This window comes from Anas platyrhynchos, chromosome 15 (assembly GCF_047663525.1).
Source record: "Anas platyrhynchos isolate ZD024472 breed Pekin duck chromosome 15, IASCAAS_PekinDuck_T2T, whole genome shotgun sequence".
Taxonomy (NCBI): Eukaryota; Metazoa; Chordata; class Aves; order Anseriformes; family Anatidae; genus Anas; species Anas platyrhynchos.
The window spans coordinates 4646524-4660568 of NC_092601.1; the positions used below are offsets into that span (position 1 = coordinate 4646524).

At 51.6% G+C, this 14045-nt stretch overlaps 1 protein-coding gene across 1 annotated transcript; it reads right to left on the reverse strand.

Moving 5' to 3' along the window:
* Window positions 1–1031: 1031 nt before the first annotated feature.
* LOC101791078 (galanin receptor 2b) lies at window positions 1032–7929 on the reverse strand. Its single transcript, XM_005009163.6, has 3 exons — window positions 7033–7929; window positions 4046–4445; window positions 1032–2383 (listed from the first exon to the last, which is right to left on the reverse strand). The coding sequence occupies exons 2-3, from the start codon at window positions 4417–4419 to the stop codon at window positions 1645–1647; spliced, it is 1113 nt and encodes a 370-aa protein (XP_005009220.1). The 5' UTR covers window positions 4420–4445; window positions 7033–7929; the 3' UTR covers window positions 1032–1644.
* Window positions 7930–14045: the final 6116 nt, after the last annotated feature.

Consider the following 14045-nt stretch of genomic DNA (forward strand, 5'->3'; position numbering starts at 1 on the left):
AAGTCACTTGATTTTTTTCAATAGAACTGGATATTTTACGGGAGAAGAGAGACATCTGTAAAACCTCTGTTCTACCATAGTGTGACATGGTAATTAATGAATCTTATTTCCATTTTTCCATCATTTTCCTGATGCCTGTAGAAAATAGGCTGGCCAGACCCTGTGCTACCCAGAGAGAGTTCGACACACCTGAGCTGGGTGTCCTTCCATGTCCTTGTTCCTGGGGCCTGGAGGGGGCTCTCAGGACCACAAGCAGGGTGCTAGGTGTGAGCAGGCTGTGGCCATCCTGGGCAATTCCATCTGAGGCCTCTCCCCACCTCTGCCTCATGCCAGGGGCTGTATTTATCTGGGCAGTCAGACCTGGGCTGAGCAGTGCTGTGCTTGTGCTCGTGTCTGGCCCAGTCCCTCCAACTGCTCTTCCTGAGCACACTGTGTGCCTGTGTTGTAGGTAGCTTGTCTCTGGGGGGCTGGAGCACCTCTCCTATGGAGATAGGCTGAGAGAGCTGGGGCTGTTCCGCATGGAGAAGAGAAAGGTCCGGGGAGACCCCATTGCAACTTTTCAACACTTAAAGGGAGCTTATTAAAAAGATGGAGAGCAACTTCTTGCTCAGGCAGATTATGACAGGACAAGGGGAGATAGTTTTAAACTGAAAGAGGGGAGATTGAGATCAGATATTAGGAAGAAATTCCTCACTATGAGAGTGGTGAGGCACTGGCACAGGCTGCCCAGAGAAGTTGTGGATGCCCCATCAGTGGAAGAGTTCAAAACGAGGTTGGAAGTGGCCCTGGGCAACCTGATTTAGTGGGTGGCATCCCTGCCCACGGCAGGGGGGTTGGAACTGGATTGTCTTTAAGGTCCCTTCCAACCCAAGCTGGTCTATGAATCTATGCCAGGTAGGGTTTGGGGTGCAGACATCACTCAGTGATGATGTTTGCGGTACACTGATTTACACCAGTTAGGAGAAAGGCCCCACTGAGGTATGGGTAGCCCATCCCCACCCCAGATGACTACCACAGCTCCTGCTATTGCCTGGATTAAGGAAGTGCATTTATTTGCTTTGGGTTAGAAAGATGTCTCCCTAATATGTACAGCAGCAACATCCCCCACACAGAGAGCCTGTGGTCCACCCCGTGCCCCAGGGAAGGACCTGGTCACTGGGAGAGCAGAACATCCAGTGCAAAAGCCATCATTGCAACCATCCACGGGCTGTGGCAGTTGCTTTCCCTACTACCTTTGCTCACCTGGCCCTGCTCACACTGCCTGCCTCCCCTGACACTCCATGGGGACCACTGGCCAGATGGGACAGTGGGAGGCAGAAGAGACTGTGACAACAAGCCGATGTGTCCAGAGTAGTGGCAGCACTGAGTAGACAACTTGGAAGGATGAGAGCCAACAGAGGAGCTGGAGATTTAGTCCTTGAACTTCAGGTGGGCTGAGGATCTGGTGCAAATCTGGGTCCATTGCTTGTAGTACGTTGCTTAGGAGAACAGTTGACACACAGAAAGAAAAGGAATGGCAAAGCCAGAAGCAGGAGACATCAGGGTTTCTGTCTTGCCTTTCCCAGCATCCTCATTCATCGGGTGGGAGAGGGTGGCCTGAGGCTGGCAACACGGCTGGGGGGCAGGTGGTGCAGAGCTTGGCCACTAACAAACTTGAAGGTGCTTGGAGGGACGGGAGGGGGCTGCTGAGGAGTCTGGGTTCAGCTCACACCGGTTATTGTCGCCGTGCATCTGGGACACTTCCGTCGATGCTGCCTCGAAGCGCGGCACAGCATGAGCAGCGTGCAGCACATGCACTTTGTTGCGGTGCTTCTTCCTCAGCAGGCAGCTGAAGACTTTTTTGAAGCCCTTACGGAAGTGCTTGGAGACCAGGGCGTAGACGATGGGGTTGAGGCAGGAGTTGGCATAGGCCATGCAGTGGGAAAGCAGGCGGAAGGCATAGGTGGCCTGGTTGAAGGGGAAGTCTCCATAGAGGTATCGGAGGATGACTACGTGGTAGGGCAGCCAGCACAGGCAGAAAAGGATGGTTACAATGATGATCATCTTGGTGACTTTCCGTTTAGCCTTCTTGGACTCTGACACGTCCTCCAGGGGTTCCACTGCTGTCCACAGGTACTTGATGGTCCTGGTGTAGGAGAGGCTGATGACGAGGACTGGGATGACATAGCCAAAGGCAAACGTGCTGGTGTCCATGACCTTGCGTCTCCACTCCTCCCAGTCAGGCATGCAGATGTAGCTGGCCTCCCACTCGATCAGGTTGTAGTAGCTTAGGTAGGGGCCTGCAAAGACCACGGAGAGGCCCCAGATCACAGCCATAGCAGCCATGGCATTGCAGGGGGTCCGCAGCTCCCGGGAGCGCAGCGGGTAGCAAATGGCCAGGTACCTGGGGGGAGAGCAAAGCAACCGCAGCTGAGGGTTCAGCCGAGCTGTAGCTGGCCACATAAAGGGAACAAGAAGGTTTCCTTTGTTCTCCTGAAGATCCCTGAGTAGGGGCCCTATGTACTATCTCATGCCCCATCTGAGATACAGTCCTGGGTGAAACAGCTTTTCTCTTTACAGCAGGGATGCCTGGGCTGGCTGACACCTCTGTGCAGGGAGGGTAGTCACGTCCCTGCGCTAGGATCAGAAACGGGGCTGTCACGACCATGCAGATATTTGCTGCTTGGCAGAAACTACGCAGCAGGAGAAAGGTCTGAGCTGAGGTTATGGGACCTGGGCAAGCTTCACTGGATGGTGGATGCAGTGCAGGCTTCTGCCCACTCAGGGCCTATTTTCAGCCTGCTCCAGTTTTCACATCAGGCTGGCAGGGAAAAGGTTTGCTCACTGTAACCAGGTCTGTGTGTGCCTCAGTCTGGCTACTGGGGGGGGGGGCAGGTGGGCCCTTGCCTTTGGGTGCTTGTCCCTCTTCCAGCACATGGTGTCCAGAGGCAGCGTGACGGCCAGCTCTGCTTCCCCAGCCCCAGACAACACTAAAGAGCAAAGCTGGCAGAACTCTGCTGCATGCTCAGGCAGGAGGGGGAACAAGCAGCAAAGGGGAATCCCTTTTCCCACGTTTGTCTTGGCAGTCCAGCAGGAGCTGCAAGATGTCAGAAAGGAGAGAAAATGGCTTGGTGCTCGTGCGTAAGGGATGGAGAAAAGTTGTGAGCACAGACAACTTGTTTTATTACCCTTAGGGACAAGGACAATGAGTGAGATAGACCAGGACGTGTTTTCTCTATGGCAGGCAAGGCTGGGAGCTTACCCTGCTGGTAAGCTCCATCCCACCATCAGGGTGGGAGCTCCCACCATCAGGCTTCCTCCTCCTGCACCATCAGTGTAGGCTCAGCCAAAAGTGGAGCTCAGCACAGCAATCCTACACTGAGGGGAAACAAGGCAGAGCCCTTAGGAACAATTCAGATGGATGGAGCAGGGCCTGGGTGATCTCCCAAGAAGAAACTTGGCTCACAGTGTGGGTGCCTTTCTGTACAGGCTGCTGTGGGGCCCAGGAGGGCTCAGGAGAGGTGAGGGAGCAGAGTTGTTAGATAACAGCTTCTGTGCTGGGCCGGCAGCTCTAGGGGAATGAGAGATTTGTTACAGGACTGGGATCTCTCCTGTATATTTATATGGCTTCTCCTTTAGTGCTCTTTGGTTACCTTGCTGCCCTCATGTGATGCTTTGATGCTTTCCTGCAGTGGTGGCTTAGGGATAGCCACTGCCCCTGGCATGCCATCTGTAACGTGGAGCTGGGTGAGGGGGAGTCCCTGGCACACTGTGGAGCTCAGCCTGGGTCTCAGGTGTCCTACCTACAAGGCAGGTCTTCCCTATAGAAAATGCAGGCAGGAGCAGCACCAGCTTTGCACGGAGGAGAGCTGGAAGTGCTGCTTGGGGGTTGGTAGGGAAAGGGAGCTAGAAGTGGTCCCCAAACTGCCTTTGGCATGGACCAGCACCACTGGGGGTTGAATGATTTGCCTGTTGGCGATGGGCCATGGCCTTCCCATGCCCTCACTCCACCCAGCTTCTCAAACTGCCCTCCTTCCCCAGCCTGAGGGCGTCGCCAGACCATTACCTGTCCACAGAGACGGCAGCCAGTGTGAAGCTGCTGGCATACATGGTGAGGTAGATGAAAAAGTGGACAGCCTTGCAGATGAAGGAGCCAAAGACCCAGCCTTCAAGGCAGTAGATGGTGGCCTGGAAGGGCACGCAGAAGACAATGAAGAAGAAGTCAGCCAGGCTGAGGTTGAGGATGAAGAGGTTGGTGGTATTGTGGCCCATTTGTCTATTGCGCAGCAGCACTGCCAGCACCAGGCTATTGCCCACTGTGCCCAGGAGGAAGATGAGGGAGAAAACCACAGGGACAATGACACTAGCAGGACTGAACTGGTAACTGTCAGAGGGGTTCCAGTACCCAGCCAAGCTGGTGAAGTCCTCGTACTCCATCATTCTGTGCCGTGGTGAGGTGCTGAAGCCTGTGGCGACACAGGGAAAGGTGTGAGAGACTGCAGAAACACTGCAATTAAACACTTAGATTGTCTGATCGGCCTGCTGGCTGGCTGGAGACAGACAGAGCCTTGTTCTCAGTTCTGCCGCCCACATGCTTTTCAGCAGGCTCCCCTGGACACAGCCGGCATGCAGGACAGGTAGGGTTAGGCTGGCAGTAAGGAGGACCCGGCTCCCCCCTTCTGACGCTGGAGTGAACCCATACCCCAGATTTAGATGCCACCTTGGGCTGATGATGCTGAAGGTGAGGTTTGGGAGGGAGGAGAGAATATCATCTCCATGGGTGGAACAGCCTCCTCCTCTCTGGGAGAATGGAGCCAGGATTTTCCCTTCCCAGCTGATGGCAGGCAGAGGTGTGATGGCAACAGGGCTTCAGCCCTGAACCCACAAGTTGGGTGAGCTAAGGTGGTTGCTCCTGCTGTACTGATGTGCGGTTTGATAGTACCCCCAGCCCCAGCCCTTTTGGTTTGGTTCTACAATAAACATCGCACGCTAGACACAGGCTGGAAATGCCTTTGCCAGTGACAGCTACTACACAGTTCTGTGTTGTGCTCAAGTGAGGACTTTCTGGGGAGGACAGCTGATGGGACCGCCTGTGCTTTGGACTCAGTGACCCAGATATATGCTCTCTGTTTCATAGAGCAGCTCTCCTCAGGACTTGGGCTTCCTCTATCATTCTCTTGCCCCAAAAATAAGCATTTGTATTGAAAGCAGGTGAGTTTGTGTGGGGAAACATGAATTTCTCTGTCACACACACAGAAATCTGCCTCTAAGTATTTAACTTCTGGAGCTGGTGGAATATCAGATGTACACATAGGCACAGATCCCCTTGGGGAAAACAAAACAAAACAAAAACACATAAATTGGGTTCCTTCTCCTCTTCAGTGTTTGTATGGATGTGCTGTGGTTATTAGAGCATGGCCCAACAGTGGCTCACTGTGACTATGGAGACTGCAGCAGCTCTGCAAGAAATGGAGCTCTAGCTGGTGCCTTTGCCTTCAGGTAGGGGATGGGGCAAGGGCTCCCTGTGAGCACTGACAGGGTGAGCACCTGAAGCAGAAGCACTGCAAGGGGCATGTGAGCATGGGTCCCCTGCTGCAGGTGTTCCTGGAATCAGTCAGTGCCTGACTATGTAGCCTTGCCACAGCTTTGAGGTTCTGCTTGGTTGCTGATGGCTCATGGCCTGTCTACAATTGAAGCCAGTGCTTCAATTTCCCTTTACAGATGGGAATTGAGACATGGTGAGTGTAAAGAGGTGGCTGGTCTGATCAGGGCTGTCACTAATGTAGCAGACAAATGAATATTCCTCTCTATTTCTGATTCCCACCTCTGTGTACAGTCCTTCCTGCAGACAGGAGAGCGACAGGAACAGGCACAGAGTAAAAGCACTGCTACCCTTTCTGATCTCAAAAGTGATATATACCACCTGTCATATTGCCATGGCTCTGAGATTGTGAGTGACTCTCAAGGAGTCATCTCTCACAGAGTGGGACCTGGATGCAGTCCCAGTTCAGCATCTGCTCATGAGATGGCCAGTACCTCCCACTGCTCTGTTGTCCCTTGGAAGCATTTTGCAAACATTTCACTCCCTACACTTTTGTGAATGGGTTTAGGGCAATGGTCCTGAGTCTCAGTTGGTTCTGAACAGCCTTGACTAGCAGTGACTGAGAGAGGGACAAGTGCTGAACAAGGAGAAAAAAGGAGACCATGGGCAATGAATTTCCTCTTCCACATATGCTATTCAGGGTTAGGAGGGGCAAAGGTGATGCATTAGGGGAGGTAAAATTGTGAGGCATGAGAACTGAATCAATGGCAAAGTTGGGAATGGAACCCAAGAGACCTGGCTTCTCCAAGAAGGGTTCAGTAACGGATCTGTAGGGAGAATGGTTCTCAGTGCCTGACTGTTGGGGGTAGCAAAACACAGACAAAAAACACCAACAGAGGTGGGGGCAGGCAGCAGGTCAATCCAGAGCTGCCTGGGAACCAGCACAGGCAGCTCTTACATCCAGGGAAGACCAAGAAGGGCAGGGGGAGGAAGGGCAAGGGCACAGATACAGGAGCGATGGGAAGAGGGAGGTACAGGCTGGATGGTCTGGACAGAGAGCAGCACAGGGAGGAGAGGAGGAGCAGGCAGTTAGAGCTTCCTCTCCCAGTGGGCTCAGGAGCCAGCGTTTCTGGGCTCGTTCTGCTGTTGGCACTGCCAACCCCAGCAGCGTGCCTCTATTTCCCCATTTGTGCAGCAGCTCCACAAAAAGCTGCCTCATCTGCTCTGCTGGGGGACAAGGCAGAGCCCATTTGCTCGGCAACCTCAGGGGCTCAGCCCGGGAGCGCAGCAGCCCCCCAGCACCCCGGCACCCTTCCTGTGCCCAGCCCGGGTCGGGCAGCCTCGGTGCTCCCCGCCTCCTACGGCAGGCACGGCCACGGCTGGGGCTGTCTGGCCCCGGGAGCCTCTCCTTTCGCTGCCCTGCCCGCAGAAGGCAGCGGTCAGGTTCCCGCACCGCCCGCCCCCGTGCCCTGCCCCGCTCCCGGTGGCACATGCGGTACCGGGGCCCCTACCTGCTCCGCTCCGCTCCGCTCCGCCGCCCGGTGCGGCTGCTGCCGGTGCTGCTGGGGCACAGCTCGCTCCGCCCCTGCTCCAGCACCCCCGGGCACGAGTGCCCCCGCTCCCGCATGCACGCACACCTACAAACGCATCCTGGCAGCCACGCACGCCCCAGGCACTCGTGTGTCCCGCGGGAAAAGAACACGGAGCGTTTGCTCCTCCCTTGTGCACAGCCCACAGCACGCTACGAAACCCGGCAGCAAGCACAAGCCCCTCTGCGGGCACTGAGCGTAACCTGAGCACGCACAGCCCTTACACACCTGTGCACGTGCTTACATCCATGCACCCATCCATAGCCACCTCCCTGGCGCTCTTCTCCTGTGTGAGTCCATGCTTTGTGCACACACGGTGAAACCCCCGTGCATCAGTCCTGCTGTGCCCTGCAGCCAGGGCACACTGGCAGGATCTCTGAAGATGGGTATGGGGTAGTTATGAGGATTCGGGGGAATCTGGGATCTCTCAATCCTTGTCTCTTTGCTTTGCTCAAACCCCAACATTTCATTGGGTTAGAAACTGGCTGGGTAGCCAGGTCCAAAGAGTCATGGTGAATGCAGTCAAATCCAGTTGGAGGCTGGTCACTAGTGGCGTTCCCCAGGGCTTGATAATGGGGCCAGTCCTCTTTAATATCTTTATAGATGATCTGGATGAGGGCATTGAGTGCACCCTCAGTAAGTTTGCAGATGACACCAAGTTAGGTGCGTGTGTCGATCTGCTTGAAGGTAGGAAGGCTCTGCAGGAGGATCTGGATAGGCTGCACCGATGGGCTGAGGTCAACTGTATGAAGTTCAACAAGGCCAAGTGCCGGGTCCTGCACCTGGGGCGCAATAACCCCAAGCAGAACTACAGACTGGGAGATGAGTGGTTGGAGAGCTGCCAGGCAGAGAAGGACCTGGGAGTGATGGTGGACAGTCGGCTGAGTATGAGCCAGCAGTGTGCTCAGGTGGCCAAGAAGGCCAACGGCATCCTGGCTTGTATCAGAAACAGTGTGACCAGCAGGGCTAGGGAGGTGATCGTCCCCCTGTACTCGGCTCTGGTGAGGCCGCACCTCGAGTACTGTGTTCAGTTTTGGGCCCCTCGCTACAAGAAGGACATGGAGGTGCTTGAGCGAGTCCAGAGAAGGGCGACCAAGCTGGTGAGGGGCCTGGAGAACAAGTCCTACGAGGAGCGGCTGAGGGAGCTGGGCTTGTTCAGCCTGGAGAAAAGGAGGCTCAGGGGTGACCTTATTGCTCTCTACAGGTACCTTAAAGGAGGCAGTAGAGAGGTGGGGGTTGGTCTGTTCTCCCACATGCCTGGCAACAGGACAAGGGCGAATGGGCTAAAGTTGCACCAGGGGAGGCCTAGGTTGTATATTAGAAAGAACTTCTTTACTGAAAGGGTTGTGAGGCATTGGAATGGGCTGCCCAGGGAGGTGGTGGAGTCACCATCCCTGGAAGTCTTTAAAAGACGTTTAGATGTAGAGCTTAGGGATATGGTTTAGTGGAGGACTGGTTAGTGTTAGGTCAGAGGTTGGACTCAGTGATCTTGGAGGTCTCTTCCAACCTAGATGATTCTGTGATTCTACTCTGTATCATGGGCTTCCTCTCCTTTTTCTGCTTCTCTGCTCTGCTTCTTCTATTTTCTTAAATTTGCATTGTCCCTCTGTCCCTAACAATATCTCTTCATCTCCGTGCTGCTCCCTGTCCCTGCTGTTCTCTGACAATCCTGGTGTTCTGCTCCCTGTTCTTCTTTTCCTCTCTCTGTCCCTCTCACACTTCTTTGTGTATTTCTTTCTTTTCCCCTCTGCCCCTGATGCTTCTTTCTCTCTCTCTGCTCTCTACAGCGTCCTTCTCTGCCTGTTCCTATGTCATGCTTCTGGTCTCTAATTTTTCTGTCTTTCTCTCTGTTCCATTGCCCTTTCCTTCATTTCTCACTATATCTCCTCATCCAGCTGTGTTTTTTTTTTTTTTTTTTTTTTTTTTTTTTTTTCCCGTCTCTGTGCCTCTATCCTGACACCTGTTCCTTTTTGTTCTTCCTCTGTCTCCAACCTGCAACTCATCAGTTTTATCCTTTTCCTTCCCTTTTTTTCCTGATCTGCAGCCCTTCCTTGCACCTTGCCCCTACACAATGCCTGTGTCCTCCTCCCTGTCTTCCCCTAAGTATGTTCTTCTCTCCCACCCTTCTTCATCTATTCTTCCTCCCTCTCCTTCTGTTTTGTTCTCTATCCCTCTGCTCTTCCCCCATTCCCTTTTCACTCTGCCTCTCTGTCTGTTCTTTCTCTGCCTTTATTCTTAGCCAGTCTGTCCTGCTCCTTTGTTCCTGGCTTCCCGTGTAAAAAGAAAGAATCTTCCTATACTTCTGATTTCTGTCAAGTCATCTATCCTGCTCATTGTCACTTTTTTTCCTTCTTTTTATTTTTCTTTCTGCATCCCACTGCCCTGCTTCCTGTTCATCTCATTCTCTCATTCTTTCTCTGTCCAGCTCCCCACCAGTACATTTTCTTACAGCTAGGTCTTGCTTCCTATCCCCGACCATCCACTCCCACCTTCCCTTCCCCTGCTAACTATCCTAGGACTTTTTATTCTCCCCTGTCCCACACCCTGTCCTTTTTCCCTGTTGCTGCTTCCCTGCCCTCCTTCCACTCCCTGTCCTTTCTGCCTTCATCCTTCTGTCAGTGGGGCAGCCTGCCCCACCATTTCCTGTTCTCTGCCTCCTGTTCAGATGGCTCACCCTTTTTCCATTTGTCTGTGCCACTGCGCTTCTGTTTTTTTCTCTTTCCTGGTCTCACTACAGCTGGTCTCAGTTCACACGACAGCTTTCTCTCCATCTCTCTCCTGCTCTGTGCCCCTCCCTTTCTCTCTCTGTCCCAGTGTCCTGTCCTGTTATTCTCCCACTCTGTCCAATTCCCTATAAGTGCTTTTCAATTCTCCATCACTCACTTCTGCTGCCCATCACTAATTTCTTTCTCAAGCTTTCTTCCTTCCCCTTCGTCCCTTTTTTTCTCCTTCTAGCATTTTCCCCACTTCATCTACCTCTGCTTTTCTATATTGTTGTGTCCCACTCCATTCCCTTATCACACTTTTTCTTCACCCCTTCTTCTTTCAATCCATCTGTTGTGTTCCCTGTCCTCCCTCCATGCCAATCTTTCTCTGTCCCTCTGTCATTTTGCTCTTTTCTCTTTGTCTGTCTTTCTGCCTATTGCTGTTTTGCCCTTCTCCATCCCCTGGTCATGCTTCTTATCTCTTTCCTTGTCTCTCTGACTCTAAGCCTAACACTTTTCCTTTGTTGAACTTTGTCCTGATGCCCCTGTTCTGTTGTTTCTCACGATATCCCTCTGCTTTGCTCCCTGTCCCTATTTTTCTTCCAGCTATATATCTGCTCTGTTTCCCCTCCCTATTTTTGCAGTCTTTCTCTCTGTCTGATTCCCTGTCTCACCCTGTCTTGCTCTATCACCCTGGGCTGTCCTTTCTTTCAGTATCCTTTCTTCTGTCTTTCCTGTCCTTTCTTCTTTAGTATTTTAACTCTCTCAATCTCTCTTCTCTGCCTTGCATCATTTTTTCCCCTCCAGTGCTGTCCTTTGCTCCCTGTCCCAGTCCCACTCTCTAACAAGTCCTGTCCCGTTCCCTGTCTCACCGCCCTACCGGTGGTCCATTTTCTCTCTCTGCTTGTGTCCTTCTGCCCTTTCCTCAGTTTCAGTTCCTCTATCTCTGACCTGCAGGCCATGGCTAAAGGAGGTGGCCGTTCCCCACGGGACAGACTATCGCATGCCTGAGCACTGCCGTGCCCCAGGCCAACATGCCGGGCATGGGCAGCCCCGGCCGCGGGCCGCCATCTTGTTGCCCTGCCCGGCGGCCGCGCTGCCCGTGCCTCTGCTGCCGCCCGCTGCCCGGCCCCGCAGGCCCGGCAGTGACTGCAGACAGCGCGACTCCAGCACATCGGTGTAATACACAATAAATGTTTGTTCATTGTCTTTTGTAAAAACAAGGAGTTCTGTTTGAGGAATGGGAGTTGTGAAAACTCCCTGCTGAAGTAAGGAGCTGTATAATGCTTAGCTAGACACTATGAAAATTCCTTTGCTTAATGTAACAAAAAAGAGAACCCTCTCCCCTTCTCTCCTTCTGCATCTCAGTAGCCTCTTTTGTTCAAAAAACACTGCTGCAAAGTTCATGTAACCATCTCCTGATAAGTTGTTAAACTAGTGTATCAACACCCTGCCTCCCTGTCTCACGCTGGGCCAACATGACCAAATAAAGAAAGAAGTTGAACCACAACGCCGAGGAAGACTACGGCCTTCATCTTCACGACCACCAGAGGGACAGAGACGACCCCCTAGCAACAGTGCGCGCAGTCGCAGAACACACCCGGACGTGCTGCGTAATCCTGAAATCACCAAGATATAAAAAGGGACCCTGGGGGGGGTGAGGTGCGCGCCATTGGCGGAGCCGAGACTCCCCGGCCGCCCAGCGCTGTTTTGCTTGCTGTTGCTTACTCAATAAATTCCTTTCTATTATTAATGCAATGCTCTCTGAAAATTAATTAAGGGGGCAACTTATAACAAATTTGGTGCCGTGACTCGGATGAAGGCAATCTGATTGAAAGACCTTCGGAGGGGGCGCCCCGCTGATTTCAGCGGCCTTCGCTAGGACTACTTTCATTCAAATCCTTCACCGACGAACCCTAAATTCGGCAGCAAGCAAATAAAGCCGGCAACCCCTAGTAATCTTTGTGCACGAAGACCGAACGAAGACTCAGGAGTGAGTAAGTATAGGCCGGTGATCCGTTCGGTTGGGGTTGGGTATCCTGGAGCGTAGCGTTATGAGACGTCCAATTGCGGACGAAGCGAGTGCGGACCCCTCGGTAGTGCGGTTCCCACATCCCGCGAGGGACTGGGCCACGAAAAGGGGGAAGCGATTTGTGCGTGTGTGTGTGAAGGCGCTCCAGAAGATGGGACAGAAGAAGAGTAAGCCTTCTGGTCCCATGGGCAGGGTAACGTCTGATGTTAGGTTACCCTGGGATTAATGATTAAAAATTGGCAGGATTCCCCTTTTAGGCGGGGAAGCAATAAAGTAAAAATGATACATTATTGTGTTGAAGTTTGGGGTGGTAAACAGATTCGAGGAGACCACCTTTACTGGCCTGTATTTGGGTCCTTTGAAGATTGGGTTTGCCAGGCCCTAAATATTTATGTAAACTCAAAGGAACCTTTTAGTTTGGAAGAAAGTGAATATGGACATTTGTGGATCAGCTTGGAAACTCGAGCCGATTTATATCCTCTAAAAGAAGAAGGAGGGGATGGGAGGCAGAAGAAAAACCGAGAATTAGAGATCCCAGCCCCACTGTCTCCCTATATTTCACCACCACCACCTGCAGCCCCTCCGACTCCCGGGCTTCCTAATCCGCAACCCCAGGGAGACTCTGATAGCGACTCTGACTCTAGCGTTCAGGGACCAGTGACTAGGAATATGTGGCCATCCCCATTAACTCCGGGGACGTCCGAGATTTTAAGAAAGAGACAGGAGGAGGGTAAGCGAGCTTTAATGGCAACTGGCACAATGTTTCCAGCTGCTGAGGAATAATTCTAACTGGAATAATAATTGTACATTGTATATTGTATATATAAAAGCCGGGGCATTTTTGTTAAAGTGTTCTTTTATACCTATGTTAATATGTAAATATGAAAATATAAGAACTGCCATTGAGGTGTATGTTTAAGGGAACAAAATTTTCCCAGGCATATTATCGGTTCATCAGGTTTAAATGTTCCCAGTGTAATTGTCTACAGGCAGTTAATTTACAGTGGTCTGATTTTACTTGTGTATCTATATATTGTGGATTTTGGAGGGATTGGGATTGACTAGTAAAGAGCTTCTAGGAAAACGGTGGCATATTAACCACTGCAGATTACAATAGGAAAAGTTCAAAGCAAAGAAATCCCGAGGAAAAGCCCCCTAGGATGTATACTAACACATTTAAGGGATATAGTGGGGTAAGAGGGTACAGAAAGTAAAAGAACTCTTATCAAATATTGTAATCAGTGGTGGCCACTTTATAAACTAGAGGATGGAGCGGAGTGGCCCCTAAATGGAAGTATTAATTATAACACCATATTACAGTCAATGTTGTTTTTGTGGAAAGAAGGAAAACAGGATGAAATGTTGTATATTGATGTTGTTTCAGCATCTTGGAGGGAAAAGGTACGGAATTAAGTTGGCCCCTGACTGAGCCTTTGATGTCGGCATTAGAAAAGTAAAGGCTAGAGAAAGATAAAGGAAGTGTTAAAAGGTTTGTTGAAAGTGTTAAAGGTATTCGAAGTTGAATGAGCAGGGAAAGGTGATGTAGGCATTATCTAAGTAACAGTCTAGAAGTTTTGGTATATTTTCATATTTGCTGTGGTGTTTGTTCAGTTTCCCAAGCATCAGGGAGGGGGGAACAGCCTGCTCCACCAGGGGCCTCTCCAGCGGCCGCAGGGGGGCTTCAGCTCCAGCGCCTGGAGCGCCTCCTCCCCCTCCTTCTGCACTGACTTTGGTGTCTGCGGGGGGGGGTTTCTCGCTCTCCCAACTGCTGTTACTTGTAAAGTATCAGGGATTAAATTAACTAATGAAACCCTAAATGTGATGGGGGTAGAAGGGACTGGGATAACAGTGCCACTTTTGGGGGATACCAAGCTGAGACTAGGGGATAAAATGATCATTGGGCAGTTACTGTATGTATCCAAGGCAGGGACTAACTTGTTGGGAAGGGATTTGATGATTAAATTGGGCATTCAACTAGTAAATTGTTAGACTGGAATAACAGTGTTATTAATGCAGTGCTCTCTGGCCCTGAGAGCAAACATACATGTATATTCACCTCTGACTGGAAAGACCCTGAAATGGGTGCGGAAGCAACAATATAGGTGGACAATTTTACCTCAGGGCTATACAGGGCCACCTATCTATTTGGGTAAATTCTAAAAAAGATTTTGGAGCAATTACAACCTCCCAAGGAGGTA